Source organism: Mizuhopecten yessoensis, unplaced genomic scaffold, assembly GCF_002113885.1.
Source record: "Mizuhopecten yessoensis strain PY_sf001 unplaced genomic scaffold, ASM211388v2 scaffold6683, whole genome shotgun sequence".
NCBI lineage: Eukaryota > Metazoa > Mollusca > Bivalvia > Pectinida > Pectinidae > Mizuhopecten > Mizuhopecten yessoensis.
The window spans coordinates 867,718-885,394 of NW_018406672.1; the positions used below are offsets into that span (position 1 = coordinate 867,718).

The 17,677-nt window shown below is 35.8% G+C and overlaps 1 protein-coding gene across 6 annotated transcripts in view; it reads right to left on the reverse strand.

The window, feature by feature from the left end:
• Positions 1-17,677, reverse strand: part of LOC110452430 (rho GTPase-activating protein 7-like) — a 215,867-nt gene that overhangs the window by 30,052 nt on the left and 168,138 nt on the right. For all 6 annotated transcript variants that reach the window (XM_021500950.1, XM_021500951.1, XM_021500954.1 and 3 more), the window contains one exon: positions 3,074-3,145. In XM_021500950.1, the coding sequence (XP_021356625.1) occupies positions 3,074-3,145 (72 nt within the window). The remainder of the gene's footprint in view (positions 1-3,073; positions 3,146-17,677) is intronic.

Here is a 17,677-nt window from a genome sequence, read left to right on the forward strand (position 1 = left end):
TTAGTCTCTTAACTTCATTTCTACACTTTAAAGATGTATGCAATATTTTGTACTTTTTTTATCATATTTTACCTCCTTGCACTATAATAACTCTCTAAGTCTATCCTGCTTTGACTTTATAAGATATACAACGATTCATATGATTTAAATTTTGATTCCTTGCATACATGAAGGTTTTCTGGCCCTTAATGATTAATGTTGTGGATGGGCCGTTAAACTCAATCAAACAAACATACAGTGTTGAAGAGAATTGATTACATTGTTACCTCCCTTTACAAGTACAGACAGTGTGATTACATTGTTATCTCCCTTTACAAGGACAGTCAGTGTGATTACATTGTTATCTCCCTTTACAAGGACAGTCAGTGTGATTACATTGTTACCTCCCTTTACAAGGACAGTCGGTGTGATAACATTGTTATCTCCCTTTACAAGGACAGTCAGTATGATAACATTGTTTCCTCCCTTTACAAGGACAGTCAGTATGATAACATTGTTTCCTCCCTTTACAAGGACAGTCGGTGTGATTACATTGTTACCTCCCTTTACAAGGACAGACAGTGTGATAACATTGTTATCTCCCTTTACAAGGACAGTCGGTGTGATTAATTGTTACCTCCTTTTACAAGAACAGTCGGTGTGATTACATTTTTACCTCCCTTTACAAGGACAGACAGCATGATTACATTGTTATCTCCCTTTACAAGGACAGTCGGTGTGATTACATTGTTACCTCCATTTACAAGGACAGTCGGTGCACTGTACCCAAGTACTTTTGAATTCATACCTAATGAACTCAAATTCATGTATGTCAAATTTATTTCTCGCTGTAAAATATAATTTATATTACATTTATTCACAGATAGTGTCTAAAATACATAAATGGTATCATATCATACCACCCATATTCTGTCATCCCTTTAATACACGTCCAGGACAATTTTAAGTGTATCTGTGCTATATTCCCTGCTGTGTGTAAATACCATTCATAATATCATACATAGATCATAACAAAATAGAAATTCATAGAAAATATGGAAGGATTTAGATAACATTAATGATACAGTGACATATATAGCCAGGTGTCATACAGTACTGTTTGTGTGGCAAATCTCACTGAGGCAGCGACACTTGTGATATTTTAGACATGTGGTGTTAAATTCACATCTCCTAACACAAATATACTGATAAGGAATTCTGATGGTCATAAATTGACACAAAATATGAATACCGAACTGTATCTGTTATGCACATAATTTAAATATATTAATATTGACTCAATAGGTGTATATACCAATACAGTTCAAATGAGACCATTTAGATTAACGTTATTGTAAAATTGACAAATTATCATTCTTGGAAAACTGGTTGTTTTTAATATTCGGCTATATATAACAATGTGTTAATGTATATGATTAATTACAACCTAAGTATATTCTATTTATGTCTATATAAAAATCTACATACGTATTTCCTTATTCTATTTTGAATATTAATTGTGATTGAACCGTTAATTTGGTCTAAAGCTATAGGTGTCACATACATCTACATCATGTTACAACTTTAAACATAATTCGTTCATCTTTTTATAAATCAGGAAATCTACCAAATCCATCTTTTGTCAGCTGTCTAGTTTTTTACTAGACTGTTGTAGTAAAATGTAAATCGTGTAACGGAGTTGTATATTGTGTGTCTTTCATTTTAGAACATAATCTCTTCAAGCGCAAGATCTTAGAATAAACATAGGCCAATCTTTACAAATTAACAGTATATAAAGTTTCAGGTGAGATTTCTCCGACACAGTTTATAACCGAACCCAAACTTCGATAACAATGGCCAGGTCTCAATGAACGACACATATCGCTTTTTGTCGTACGCGAACAAGAACTTTTTCACAATACTTAATAGGCCTTTTATCCGATCTTTTTTCCTTGTTAGCGCCAATGCCTAGACATTGGAATCCGTTTAAATCGTGTAACGACACTGTTACATGCAAAGTGATAGTAACATCCTCTCACTTCAGACTGTATCGAAGATTTTAGTCGACATGAAAGGGAGCGAGACGAAACCAGATCAGCCTTCTTTATAGTCTATACTCTTCCCACAATAAAACTAACTTGTTACTCTTACAAAATGGTCTCATTACCAATTTCACAGTATTGTATATTTATGAAGTCATCTAATCTGATAATTCCAATAAACCACATTAATGTCACAGGTGACTTTAGTGTAACGAGTCTGGGACTGTATGTTATCGGTAGGTTAGCATTGAAGCAGACCACCCTGAAAACGCAGAACACAAAACAGCAGAATTGCAAAATATGAATGCAAGGTAATTATCAACCTTGACGATGGAGATTTGTGAAGACTTATCATTGCCAACTATCAATGCAATCTACTCTATACGTAGTCATAAAATTTCAGCTAAACTGGGATACTGTGACCCTGGTTGAGTTGATGAATTAATTAGTGTCAAACAGTTTGCATATTTGTGTTAAATGTATCTAAAAGATACAATAAAACATACAATACACGTAAGTGCTTCTATTTTGGTCGACATTTTCAAAATATTTTTGTTTTTGTTTTGTTTTGTGTTTTACGTTTTAAGGATGTGTTGGAGGAAAGCCGGAGACCTACGACCAGTACCTAGTGAGTGCCCCATGTAGGCCTGGAACCCCCTGACCCAGTGGTTGAGGAGGGCCAATGGGAGCAGAATGTCAGGACTCTAAACCAATGGCCATCGCGACCCCTTTCAAAATATTCAAGTATTTTTTCAAAATTTCAACACTAGCAATTCAGTCAACTTACATGTGAGTAACTTTGTTATACAATCTAATGCATCATTTTTTGTACGGTAATGACAAGATAAAGAAATGACAAGACATAAACTATTAACTTCACGCAGCCATCAAAGTCTTATTTCATTTCTTGAATTTTTATTTTTCATAATAGAGAGAATTTTAAAAATCTAGTCTGCCTGCAAAAAATAATATCTTCTTAAACCAAAAACATCCTGTTCTGCTTATCCCGAACATTAAAAACGGACGAAAAAAACTTTTAAAATGACACTCACCATCATACATTTGGGCATACTGTGGAAAACCAGCCTCCTTCAGCCATCTGCACGCTTGGACAGCTTCAATTTCTGTAAGACATAAAAGAATCCAATTTGATATAATACTGCACAGCGAAACATAATCTCTGGGGACTTTAGCCCCCAAACAATATGGAAATAATGAACTTAATAAAACATAATTATATTAGTAATGCTACAGATATAAAGGGATGAGATGATGCTGACTATATGGCTCATGTATCCTAGGGCTAGAAAAACTGTCTGTTGCTGCCGAGACGCGGAGACAAACCAGCGGAGACAAACCACCACACTGCAGTCACGATACAGTCCCACGAAAATCTTTTGATACTGTATTTCTGTCATTCTCTAAAGGGACAATGGGAATGCCTAGAAATTGATCAGTACATTTGAAAAAAAAATTTTTTTTGTTCTCTCTCTATCTCAAAATAAACCCATGAAATGTTGGATATTGCACAATAGAGACTTGTACTCGAACCACACTCCATATCTCCCCCCTCCTGACTGAATGTCAGTTAATCCGCATCAATACATCACCTCTTCGAGTCCTCTCTGCAGTCACTATTTTAATTAAATACACATGGTATATGGTGATGTGATTAGTATCAGTTTCAAACAACCACCACATTAGCTTTTTAGTCAATAGTAAACCACCGTAACAGATATTTCTCCCAATATTTCCATCAGTCATTACGTAATTGTTGGAAATCCAATTCAGTAATCTCTCGATGTATCACAGTTAATTAAGCATTACTGATGAAAAATTCCCGCAAAATTGTTGAGAATCCATTTCACAGTCAATTAAGTATATTTGATGAAAAAAAACCCCAATTAATAGAAGAACAATTACGTTGATGAACAACATCCATACAAAGAATAACTGAAGGGAAAATGCAGAAAATGCTCATAATGGAACAAGATGATACAAAGACAGCTATTGAATTTTCCTCAAACAGTTACAATTCCTGTATCAGAAATGTTTTCAAATTTGTTTGCGTAAAAATCTTTTCTTGTATATCAAACAGTACTTTTGAAGTTGTTCAAATATTCGTGTCTTATTATGCCATTTAAAAACCCAAGAATATATTTAACGAGACTTGCGTACCTGGGAACAAGATTTGATTGCTGAGTATAGAACTATCACTATACATTATGTAGGCTAAGCTAACACCACATTCCTCAAGAGGGACAACCCTGTTAGCGACAAAACATCTCATTTTTACGCGCAATCTTAGCGTGGGATCATGATTCGACATTTAATTTGCCACACTGACAGAATTTTGAAATAGAGCCGATATTAATAGACAATCACTGCAAATAAGTTCCCGTATACGTCTCACTTATCAGGTATTTGAAATACAGGTAGATGAAACAAATATTTAAGCATTAAAATTATACTTTAAAGTTTTTCAATCTTCGACCAGCAAATGATTCTCTTTGCAATATGAGGTTACATTTGCTCATGTTATTCGAATTCTACTTTTACCCAGGTAGTGAAATCTACCTTTCATCTCTGTGCAATATGTCTATATCTAGATATATCTAGATTTTGCTCAAGTACTACAAATCTAATTTGACAGAACGTGGCCACGATATAAATTTCAATTAAACCTATCATGTACACGAAAAACATATAAACAAAGATCAAATACCGCAGAGAAACAATATTTTTCTTCAAGGAATATAGGGATCAATGTTAAAACTTTGAATCACAAACTACTAAAATGAAAATATTTTTAGAAAATGTTAAATTTCCAAATGTCTGGTATGACAAAAGCCTCTCTAGGAGCCTTACCTTGGGCACGAGTTTCACGACACGTCCCTAGGCAGCCAACTTTGGCAAACATACTTCTGCTACACATATGGCAGGTGGTGCCATTAGCTTTTCCTGGTGAATTTTTACCAAAGGAAAATTTCAGCTGTAGACAATCTGAGATTAATTTAACTGATGTCATTCTAGTAAACTCCATTTAGATTGGTCACAGAAGGTTATAGTGATACACTGCTCTCTGTTTATAAGTGATATACGTTTTAAAACTTGTACACTAAATGTTGATCCTTAGCATCCAGTAGATCTCCTATTTATTTAAGACACTTCATGACTTGGAAGACACCTGCGAAGTTAATGGTTTCTGTGGAAAGCACAACAACATTTTCTCACACTTTTTGTTACTATGACTTGTTCAATATTACAGGTCTCTATAAGTGGTGAGACACTTGTTGTTATAGCTGGACGTGGATCCAATTCTCGTCAACATCAACACTTGCCACCATGTTGTCACGTCTAATACCAGTAGGGGACACGTACACACATCTTACTATGAAATGAGTTCTGGCTGTGTAAATCCCAAGCGACTAGAGCAAATATGCCTGGCCCTATTTAAATTGTCACCCTAATTCAATAACATATGAGCCGATGCCTCTGTTGGGTTGTCACTTTAACCACCGAGACCCATGGTTCCGACCAAACAGTCTGGAAAATGCAGTACTCACAGAATGCTATTGCAAGCAAACGGGAAAAACCAAGTCCAAGTTTCATTATCTTCACTTTTGAAAATATGTCTGAATTTCTTGAAAGATTGCTCCGCCCTTAAATCCACATTTCCTGTCCGTGTAAGCATGGCGACTATTATAAACACAAGAGGTACAACCGTTCTAAGCTTGAACGCCAACAAAAAGTCATCAAAAGCTATGACAATATTTGCTGAGGATAAAACTCACAAAAATGTTCCAATATTTAAATCCCCTAACAAAGGTGAGAAAGTGATTCTCCAACAAATTCAGACCACTGGTCACTGTTCGTTTGTGGACCAGAGAGCAGCTAATGTGTTAGGTCAACCCACGTTGATGACTTTGCCGGGGTCTTGTTCAATTGACCAGCTGAATACTATCGTTGCCCACCACCAGATACTGCGATACATTTGTTATGCTGTAATCTGGAGACCGATAAATGCAAACAATGACGCATTTCCCGTCCAGTTTTGAAACCGTCTTCATTGATTTTGACCAACGGCCAACATTTCCTGTACTGTCTGTTGCTCGTTGCCCATATCAAACATCAATCGCCCCAAAATGACACAATTAAAACTTTCCGATTTTAAAACGAGCGCCATTAAAGCCGACATCAAACGCTGACTGGATTGCGAGACATTATGACACGGTAAGGGTCGGTGTGAAGGGAACGCTATCACTGTTTATCAACACTGTCCAGGATGTAATCACATGGTTATGGTTCCCCACCCACTATCTCCTGGCCGACTCTCCCTCTACCTGTCCTCCAGTTATACCTGTCCCTAAGCCCACATATACAACCATCCTCAGGTCTTAAACCAATAGCGTGGATATATCCACAGTTTTCTATAGGTGATAATGAAATTTTGTAAATGGCAAACCCTAGGAGACCGCAGAAGCTGAAAAGAAGGATATGAAAATGTGGTGTCATAACACTTGTTAGGAATACTGAGGAAATTTGTATCACATTCACCCATATTTCACAGTAACAGAAGGCACATCAAAAGGTTTGGGAGAAACTATTGACTTTATGGGGTGAGCAGGATGTTGAATTAACTGTCATATTTCTCAATGATTTATTACTTTATTACACACCTGTATATATATATACATACTCATCCTCTATCAAGAGAAATGATTTTTACCTGTGATCTATTACTTACTACACACCTGTATATTATATATATTCCCCTTCTCCTCGGTAACATGACAAATAGGGGAAATTGTATGTCTGTAGTTATACATAGTGACCTTCTTCCTGCCACAACACTGCCTTTTACAGGGTTTCTTAATGTTTTCTTACAGCCTACACGAATAGCTGACATTTTTGTTTCTGAAAAAAATGTTATTAACAATTATCACTTGACATATATCGGATAAACAACTGAAGATTTTTGACTCTCCAGACTTAAACAACAATTAAACAAATTGTTAAGACTACAAAAAGCTTCACCACCCTCATAATTACACATCCATTTGACAATGATTGGTCATAATGATAAGTTTCGGACGGTCAGTTATTGTAGTGTTTAACAGTATAGTCGGGATATATTCTATATTTGTCTTACATTGTCCAAAACTGTGACAAAGTCTATATGCTTCATTACTGTGACATGACTACATTGTTTTTTTAACTTTTGTTTGTTTTTAATTACCAGTTATATTTTTGGAATATTATTTTGTTATTGGCTGATTAAATGCTTTATTTGAAAGCTACAAGAGGGTACATGCACGGATAATAACCTACAGTTATTGTTATTCAGTACAACAGGCTAATAAAGATTCAAAAGGTAGATAACTCTAACACAAACCTATGGTATGTTGTGTACTGTGTTCATACTCAAGGGAGATAACTAACACAAATCACAGGTATGATGGTATCATGTGTAATGTTAAATAGTCAAGACAGAAAAATTACAATTTTAATGTGTAAAGTAGTATTTTGAAAGGAGAAAATGCTAAAACAAATCACATGTATAATGTGTGATGCAATATACTTAAGGGAGATAACTCTAATAAAATTCACAGTCGTAATGTGCAATGTATAATAATTTTATTATATTAAGGGAGAAAACAAATACAAATCAGGGGAGTAGTGCATAATGTAAAACTAAGGGAGACAACTCTAACATGGAACCAACGTAAAATGTGTAAGAAAGCGTTATATTTTTAAGGAAGATAACTCTAAACACAGATCAAGGTTTTATGTGTGTCAGGTGTTTACATTCTGAAGTGACTTGTACTTTTCTCCCGATAATGAACCTGGCACAACTCCCAGTATCAAATACATGACTGATTTCCTCAGTAGAATAAAACCCAAAATAATGTCCCGATTTTATCGCGAGATGATTGCCAAAGTTAAGAATATCTAAATGTAAATACTTTGTGAAGACACGATTATACACATCATATGTTTTGCGTTTTTTTTTATAATGCTTCTTTCGTTATCAAAAACAAATTTTTAGAGGGAATAAAATGAAAACAGGTCATTAATACCTATTTCTCTTCACTGTAATCTATCTAGTAATCTGTTCTATATGTTATCATTGAAGAGGTATTTCTGCTATATGATTACAGGTTGTAATGATGCTGTTACGATGAAACATATATATATCCATGATGCTTCATGTGATTTATCAAACATTTTAAAGAAAATTCCGAAAGTCTGTTTGTACAGTGCAGAATAAACTCATCAATACTGACTTGTGAATATAACTTCGCAGCCAGTACAAACCAAATTTCTCACAGGGTATTCCTGCTAATATCATTTGACTGAGGACCCCAACATCATTAATTTTATATCGAAGCAATTACTTGAATCAACTGTTTATACATCTTACTTGTTTTCCTGGAGTGAATGCTCCCTACGATAAGTTGTAGGATGAAACCACTATCCATATGGAGAGAATTTATCCTTCCCTGATCCGTCAATCTCAGTCACTAATCCAGTTATACTGCTATATATATAATATTGACTAAATTAACTGTAATCAAATTGTAGCCTACAACATTCTGATTGAATTGTTACATTGATCATCTGAAATGCCATTGATTTGAATGGTGACGGATCACCTGGTACAAATTTAACCTTCTCTCCCCTGTAATTCCACAGTGGACTAATCTCTTCAATTTGTAATGAACCAGTAAAATCTGCTGTTTTTTTGTACCTGAGGGGATGGCAGGGCTGGAGATTTTTTTAATTAGAAATAGTGGACCAGAAATATCAGGTAATCAACCACTGTTGGATGAGCACATGACATGTGTATCATACTAAGCGCCTTATCTCATTTAAATATTCTTTTCGCTGATAACCATCAATACACAAGGCCCTGTTTATGTACTAGTCATATCTGATTTGAGATAATACATTGTCCGAGCTCTTCGAGGTTCGATCTAATATGACCCACAGTTCACAGGAATGTCGAATGTCACCAGACACTCATCTCTGTCTTTGATCCCGTAATATCAGAACAACTGCTGGTACCTACACGCCTGGCATTCGGCCACCCTTATGTAAATGGACTACCTGATACAGTGTGAATCAGAAATTGGAGAATTGTTTTCCGATACAGCCATTGTCATCTGATAAGGTATATCATGTTGTTTGTACCATTTCCTATCATCAGATCATTGAAATCATTTATTAAGATTTTATTGGTAATATTTTTTTTCCATATATCCGTCATTACAATTTATCGATCAAATATTTCCCCCCACACTTCGGCATGATTAGGTTACATTATACATATTGAATCTATTTACTGTAACATAATTGTCAACATTCAATGTTTAATGTCTTGGTAAAGTGATTATCATATCACCTGTTTTAACTATTATATCACCTGCCTTACCTTGAATCAATAACAGGTAACAAAATCTAACCCTGCCATTTTTGTATCTTATTTCAACATTTAACTTTTTAACTCCAGCACAATCTTTTGAGAATTTGGCAGAAAAAGCAACTTTTTAAATATTTGTGGTTTTTTTCATCAGAATTTGGCACATCGCATATATTGATCAATGATGACCGAATTGGATTCATTGAGATAAAAATAGCTCAGATGAACTTTGACCAAGGCAAGCTTTAGCAACGCAAGTAGTTACTGGTTATCGAAAGCTCTAGCTGACGATGTTTATTTCAGTACAGACCAACACATGTGGCATTAAAATACAAGATAATCTGCTCAAAAGAATTGGCCAAGGTTTATGGGAAGTCTGCACATTAAATCTAAGTAGAATTTCCTTATTCTGATATATTTAGATACAACTAAACATTTCCTTTAGGAAGAAAAGCAATAAAATGTCTAGCTGCAATACCTAATATCTTTTCACAGAAAATTGTCATAGTGCCAGACCTGGAGTGATAAAACTAAAGACACACTGAAATAGAAATACAGCTATCTGAGAGATCCCACTGAGATTGTATATCCTGCAACGATGGCAATATGCCTGGGAGGTGGTGAAAAATTTAACAAAATTACAAGATTTTGAAGTGCATACTTATTTAGACATACTTAAAATGCATGCAACTCAATGTTGTAAAGTTAAGAAATTCTTCCACTCAAAATATGCTGGATATCGAACTTTTGAATGATCTCTTTTTTCAAGCAAAAAATCTATTGCAGGTGTGGGCTAACAAGGAGTACAAGGGTACAGTGTTAAGTAGGTGTTGGAGATGTATACATCAGGTGTGGAAGCTAGAGTACGTGTTAGGACCCACAGGTCAATGCCTCATTGTTTACAGACTGAGCAGGTGTTTAAGAGTTCAGGGGTAGTTCTTTTCGTGGACATGAATTACCGCCTTCAGCAGCACCCAGAGGTGAGGATTTTAAGTGTGAAAAAAATATACAGTACAGCCAGCATATGTAGGAATTTTAACGATTAAATACATCAGCATTATCAAAAGCTGCCTCTAATCCATATCATTTACTTGCCATCTAAACCAATAACATAGTGACCGCCTAATATTGCCTTTCTGTCAATGGGAGCAAATGTATGATGATCCTCCAGCGATCAAAAGACGCTCGTTACACACCTGTATAGGCAGGTAAGGATACAGGTTATAGCTCAATACATCAACTTAAAGGTGAAAATTGTCGATCAGTATCGCTCCCCACCTCCCATAAAATAAGTGACCATAAAGTAGCTAGGATAGGTGTTGATGTGTGATCATTACACCTGTGTGGCAGGTATATTGACGCTATATATACCTGAGACAGGTGAAAATCTTAGTATGATGAGCAAAAACACTGGAGATCATTGTCACCATTATCTGTATCTTCTAGTCAGTGACCGATATAGTGGTTCTAGTCATCAACCCGATCATATCTTTACAAATCGGTAATTATGTGGTCAAAAGGATTCATGACCTTTTGGCCATGACCATACCTGACCCCAACTAATAAAATTTTATAAAAAAGTGTTTATTTACTATGACACTGAAATCAAAGTTCATTTTAATACTGATTATCTTTTAAAAAAAAGTCATTAAAGAATTCAAGCAACAAAAGCAAATTGACCATGCTTTTTCAAATGTGACACTAATTGGTACAAGTGATGACCTTTGACCCTGAAGAATCATACATCCTTGTATTCACAAACATGTCAGGACATTAGTTTATCACTGTTTACCAGGAAGGGCCAGGGCCACAGATAGGTCCTCCACATGTACATATCTCGTAAATCAGAGTACATTTGTCCAACAACATGGTAAATGATACTGGTCATTCGTTTAAGTAGCTAGTACTACCCCTACAGAGGACATATTCAAATTTCTCAATATTCAAATTACTAAATTAAAGCTCAGCAGAACCTGTTAACTTAAACATCAGTATATTATTCCCTATAGACCTCAACAAGTTTCTGAATGAAGTTAGTTCTAGCGTTGCTCTTTTTTACCTTAATTTAAACAGTTTTTCATTCAAAAACCAGGCAATGTTATCATATATATGTAATTTTAGAGGGATTGAAAAACAAGCTTGGAGCTTATATTTTGACCTTGAGTTCTGCTTTTCATCATTTCATCTTTAATAATATTTTTACAAGTACATGTACGGTATGAGGTACAATGTAAGTGTAGCTGACAGTTCAAACATACTTCACCATGTAAAAGGTCTCTCATTCAAACACCCTTCATCAATAATCAAGGTCATTTAAAACAGATGGTTTTGAAAGGTACCTGATAAGAGTTCTTGTGACTTAGAAATACACTCACTACCAGCAGTAAATATTAGATGACTGTCTGATACACCATGCTAAGGTTATTCTGTGTGATGGTCTGTGATATTGTAGGCTGAATGTTTGGTCTACATCACAAAACTAGGACCACATGTTGACCAATAACTGACCAATGTCCATTATTAATAGGAACATCTGATTCTGTTCATGTCTACATATTTACTTTGATGTGCAATACAGCAACTATTAGAAGATGAAAAGGGAGTCTGGGTCCATCGGCTATGTCTGGCTCAGCTAGTGTGAACATGACCTCGAGGTAGTCTAATTTGTATGTCATACATTAAGCTACTAGGAAAGTGATGGTCAAGCAATGATGTCCAGTCAGGGAGGTAACCATCTCCTCTTGACCACTGGTCAGCAGCAATGATGTTTTAGTGTTAGTAGTATGTGTATATTAGATGATCAATCACACCTTTATATATATATACATACAGATATTAACCAAACACATATGAACCCCTAGTAAAATCTGGTGCAGACTGACCACTGGAGGGTATAATGACCAGCCACATCCAAATGACCATCATAACATATCAAAGTGACCTGCAAAACATCTAAAATACATCAAACTGATCATCATAATACATCGTCTACATGCTTGCCAACTTTTAGAAATTTACATGGGGGAGATTACATAAATAAATTGCGAAAAATATTAGGGTCCAAAATCGTGTCTCCCTTCAAAATAGAGTCAGCAGGCAAGTATGCATCTAAAAATAACTAAACTGACCATCCCAGGTCCAAAATATTTCAAGATCTAGTCTCCCAACACCAAAATGACATGACATTAGATATTCAAGCCCAGCCATGAGATGTTAATTTCTTGTTAGCAAGGAAACAGCCATCAACCAAAGCAGACAATACTACTATTTGTACTGTAGGAGATAAGACTTCTATGAGAACAAAGCTAAATGGCCATTTGACCACTAATGACAACGTGTTTCCCTGCTCCCTAATGACCCTTAGTTCTAAACTAATGCATAGCTTCCCTACATTTACTGGTATAAATTACCTGACTCCTGGATTCCAATCTTTTTAATGTCCCACACAGTATATGCTCACAAGGGTTCCTAGCTGGTCACTACACAGGAGATGTTCTAACTGACCAGTAGAATTAACCCATGTAGCTAATACACTGACAAATTATGTCTCCTCTATTTCATAACTGTCCATTACATCAAGAAATCTCAATGACCAACATATATAATATATATACCTGCAGACCTTTAAAACTAGTTGGCTAATAGCCGAGTTTGACCTATGACCTAACGTTTGTCAAGCTGACCATCATAACATTTTAGGCATACAGTGTTTGACATGGTAATCATTGCTGTGTAGCCTTTGTGTTGCTGGCACTAATACCCAGATGACCTTTGATTCCTGTTAACACCTGGTAGTGGTCATGCACTACAGGTAGTAACTTAGTCCTGGGAATGCCCAGTGGTCAGTGGTCAATACACTTAACCATTATGTAGGAGTGGTACTTAGTGTTACCCAGTATGTTACATCAGACTTTGATCCAATCTGGCAGAGCTGACCACTGAACTTTCCACTTCAGCCATTGTATGGAACCACTTTATCGGAAAACTCTGAATCTCAAATTTTCGTCAAAACTACTACAATAATCGTAATATATCTCCTTCAAATAATGTCTTACACCCGTTGTTGAAACAGTGTTAGAAAATGTTTTTCATGCATGTTACAACACCTAAACTCATTCTATACTTCGATCTCCCCAATTAGTGGTGATTACATTAAAGCTGTCAAAGAAAAGATTTCTCAGAGTGTTCAAGTGCAATATCGATATTTTACCACTATTTGAACGCCAATATAACATCAAAAGCAGAATCTGTTGTTTGTATAAACATTTATCTTGGTTTACGTTGTATTAGACTCTTCAGGTAACTTGAAGTAATGACCATTATGTCATGTAGCGGTAGACCCCTAGAACATCAAATTAAACCGTATTCACGATCGATTTAACAATCACTACACTATGTCTGTTTGTAAATATTTTTAAAATTGAAGTATGTTGTGGTTTGAAACAGCTTTATACTTAACTTAATCTGATGTCGCCACATGGAAAATAGGCCAGAAATGTATGTAAATATTTCGAGAAAAACAAAGCGTTAGGACGTTGAAGAATGTCATTACAATGCTACGACATGAAAAGAGTCTTAAGCCAGGTGAGCATGCCTGATATCGACCACATCAGAATGTTTTAGCTTTGATCTAATGATTACCTTTCATGATTGAATAAGGTACAATCATACGGGCATAACAGTCCGAAGAAAGATTCAGAATTACATGGCGAGGTCTAACAAAGGGAGACCACCAGGCATTACAGTCAAAAGAAAGATTCAGAATTACAGGGGGAGATGTAACAAAGGGAGACTACAAGGCATTACAGTCCGAAGAAAGATTCAGAACTACATGGCAAGGTCTAACAAAGGGAGACCACCAGTGGGGTGTTAATATCCGGGCAGATGCTTGTTACGTTTTAATATAGAACTGCTTAATCAATTTTAATATAGTGGTACCTGTCTAGGTGGACTATCTTGAGCTTCAGTCAATCATGAATAATCCTTACAAGGCAGGTAGTGGTCACATTTAAAAGGTTCAATATGCATTTGATATATTAAGTCCTATGGAAAATGTTAAATTCTTTCCTCATACCTAATTTTTTTGTGGTTTAGATTTGTTCAACAACTCTGATTATGTTAAACATGTATTTTCGAAACATTTCTGAGAAAAAACCCACTTTTTCTTGCACCAGATAGTGACTGGAGTAGCATCACTGCTTTAAAGTCTTAACCCCAAGACTATCATATATGATTTAGACTTGAGAGGCTCGGAGATGGAGGTTCACGGTCATAAGAAAAAGACCTAATCTAATTGACGACACACAGACTAACAAAGCTTGATTTATCAGAGATTCCACCCTAGTGGCAAGTTCATGTCCTTGGCAGCTCTGACCAATAGAAGTGCCCAAACCAGGACACTCACACTGCTGGTGTTTGGTAAAATGCAATGCCTTTTTTTTTTTTTTTTATCGATGACTCGCCTTATGATTTAAAAAAACATATTTTACAGATGGTAAAACCCTGATAATGCATCATATCCTTACATTCTAACCTATCTGTAATTTTATCTGTTAACTGACACAGACGGATGTATTTATATCCTGGACTATGGATAACTCTATCATTTAAGCCACACCTTTCATATCTCAACAGTTTTGGCCTGTAGTGATAAACACAAGCTTTATAACATCCATCACTTTATCAGATTTGTGTCACGGTTTATCATAAACTCCCAGATTAAATCCATTTCTTATTTATGAATGAATTCATGGATGAAAACTATGCCAAGCTTATCATTATAAATTAATTAATGTATAACCTTGCACCTAACTGTTTCACTCTGGATCAGAGTCACAGATTTACCTCAGAAAGTTAATGTCATCTGAAATGTGACAGCCTCGCTCGCGTACCTTTCAAATTACTTAGAGTGACACATATAACACTGGTCATCTTATGCACAAGCATGCTAAATTATAACTGGTACTGTACATTTTTGTCTTGATTTTTCCACTTTTCACAAAGCACACTAAAGTATTTGCTAATTTTTTCCACAAGTTCTTCTCCACATACACAGTGTTAAACCCAGCAGCTAAATTAAACGGAATTGTGTGCCACAACTCTCAACATGTATAAAATGAATGCAAAGAATGTTAAGTACCTCGGGAAACATATCTACACAATGATGATGAGGATACCCCCCTCTCCCCCTGCTATACAATAGCTCACGTTTCCCTTCCCAGAACCCCCACCCCATATACAATGGGGAGGACAGTGACTAGGTTTCACCATGGTAAAATCCATATGATGAGAATACCACCCTCCACAAACGATATCTAGGATTCCCCTATTCCCCTTTCCAGAGGACCCCACTCTGCCCTACACAATGACTAGGAGTCACCAGGGTAAAATCCACATATATACACCATGTAACAAGGATCCCCCTCCCCCCCCCCNACCAGGAATCCTCAGGAAATTCCCCAAGTAAGTAAAGTATATACCAACACGTATGACAGTTGACCGTCACCTATAGTAAATAAACATACACCTGATGACATGTTTACCTGCCCGTCTCAGCCTGGTTATAACCAAACCAGGACGTTAAGCACCATCAATCAAATCAATCATTGTTTACCTACCACAGTCTATGTTTATATTGACAAAGGGGCACAAAGGCTTAGATTAACTCCACCAATAAACACCCCCAACCTGTACCACCTACCTTACAGTCAAGATGTGTTTGTAAACAAACAAAGGGTCCAAAGTTTTCCATGTATGCATATGAACATTCAGTTTTGATAATTTTCCTGAGGGCAATATACATAATTCACACTACCAGATGGTCACATATTATAAGGTGTATCCTTATACCCTGTTGGAGATACTGATGCGGTACCTTTAATATTACTGAGTTATCTCCCTTACTTCTTTTAAAATCATTATTATCTAATCACTCTGGTATGTACATTACAAATCACCACTCATCATATATCGTTGATTTGTTAGAGTTGCTTTTCTTAGTTTGGAACTCTTTTGTATAGAAGGTGCATATCAAAATGACAGCAAGTAGGATTCTCAGTAAGTTTTAAAACAGGTGGTTGATTTTAAAACATGACCAGCTGAATGTTCAAATGCTGTAATATTGACCTACATGCTGAAAAAAGTTGATGAAAAGCAAGAGAATAAGAACACTGAAACAGAAGCATAATATATCCTGATGTGAAAAAATACCTGTTTCATAAATCTTGGAAATGCTCTGTTGAAAACTATATTGGACACAGATTTATGGACGAGGTCCATTTTAGACTAATTATTATGTAAGGAATGACTGTGTAGTGTAGTTATATATCGTATATATGTCAGTTTATCATCATTAAATATTTATATCCCAAATGGATAATATACATATAGGTCAGATACATCCTCTCCAGGTATGGGATTACGATATCTCTCCCTAGAGTTTCATTACATAAAATGTCAACACAGTACTTAATTGTAATTAACTAGGTACTGGTGACATTTGGTCACCCATCACTTTGACATAGGAATAATGAGGAGTACAAATTACGATCACTTATGGAGATATACACTGGGTCATTTAGCTTATCTCAAACAATTATTTAATGTTTATAGAAATATCTGTAGCGATAGATTTAATATAAAGACAACTACATCCTAATAACAGAACTAGAGGGTGCTAAATGAAATTGGGATGGTAGGAAGGAAAAAGATTGATAAACAGGTCAGAAAGGTTAAAGAAACCAGTTGTATGGGACAAATGACAAAAGGAGAAAAAGAGGAGAGTGGAAGGAGGGAAAAGGAAAAGGTTAGGTGAGGTGGCGTGTTAGCAGCAGATTAATGGAAGATTTGGAGATGGTTGGAGAAAAGAAAAGAAAATGGCTGTAGATAATGGGGATTAAGAGATTGAGAAAGTTATGAACTTAAAAAAGGAAGTGGGGTGACAAGGGCAGGTATAGGAGAGGAAGGAATAAGTATTGGTCAACTTTATAGTTACTTTCATTCTGTATAGTAAATTTCCTTGGACTTGAGCAAGTCTATGTACTGATCTATGGTCAATAGCATGTAAACTTGCTTGAGTCAGTTTTATAGACAGTACAATGACTGCTAAATATAAGAGACTGATGGCCAGTCTACCATTAGTTGAGTTGAGTGAAAGAAGAAAAGGGGAAGGTCACGAAAGTTGTACTGTATGAGATAGATATATAGCTACTATCATGTACTAGAACTGGTCTAA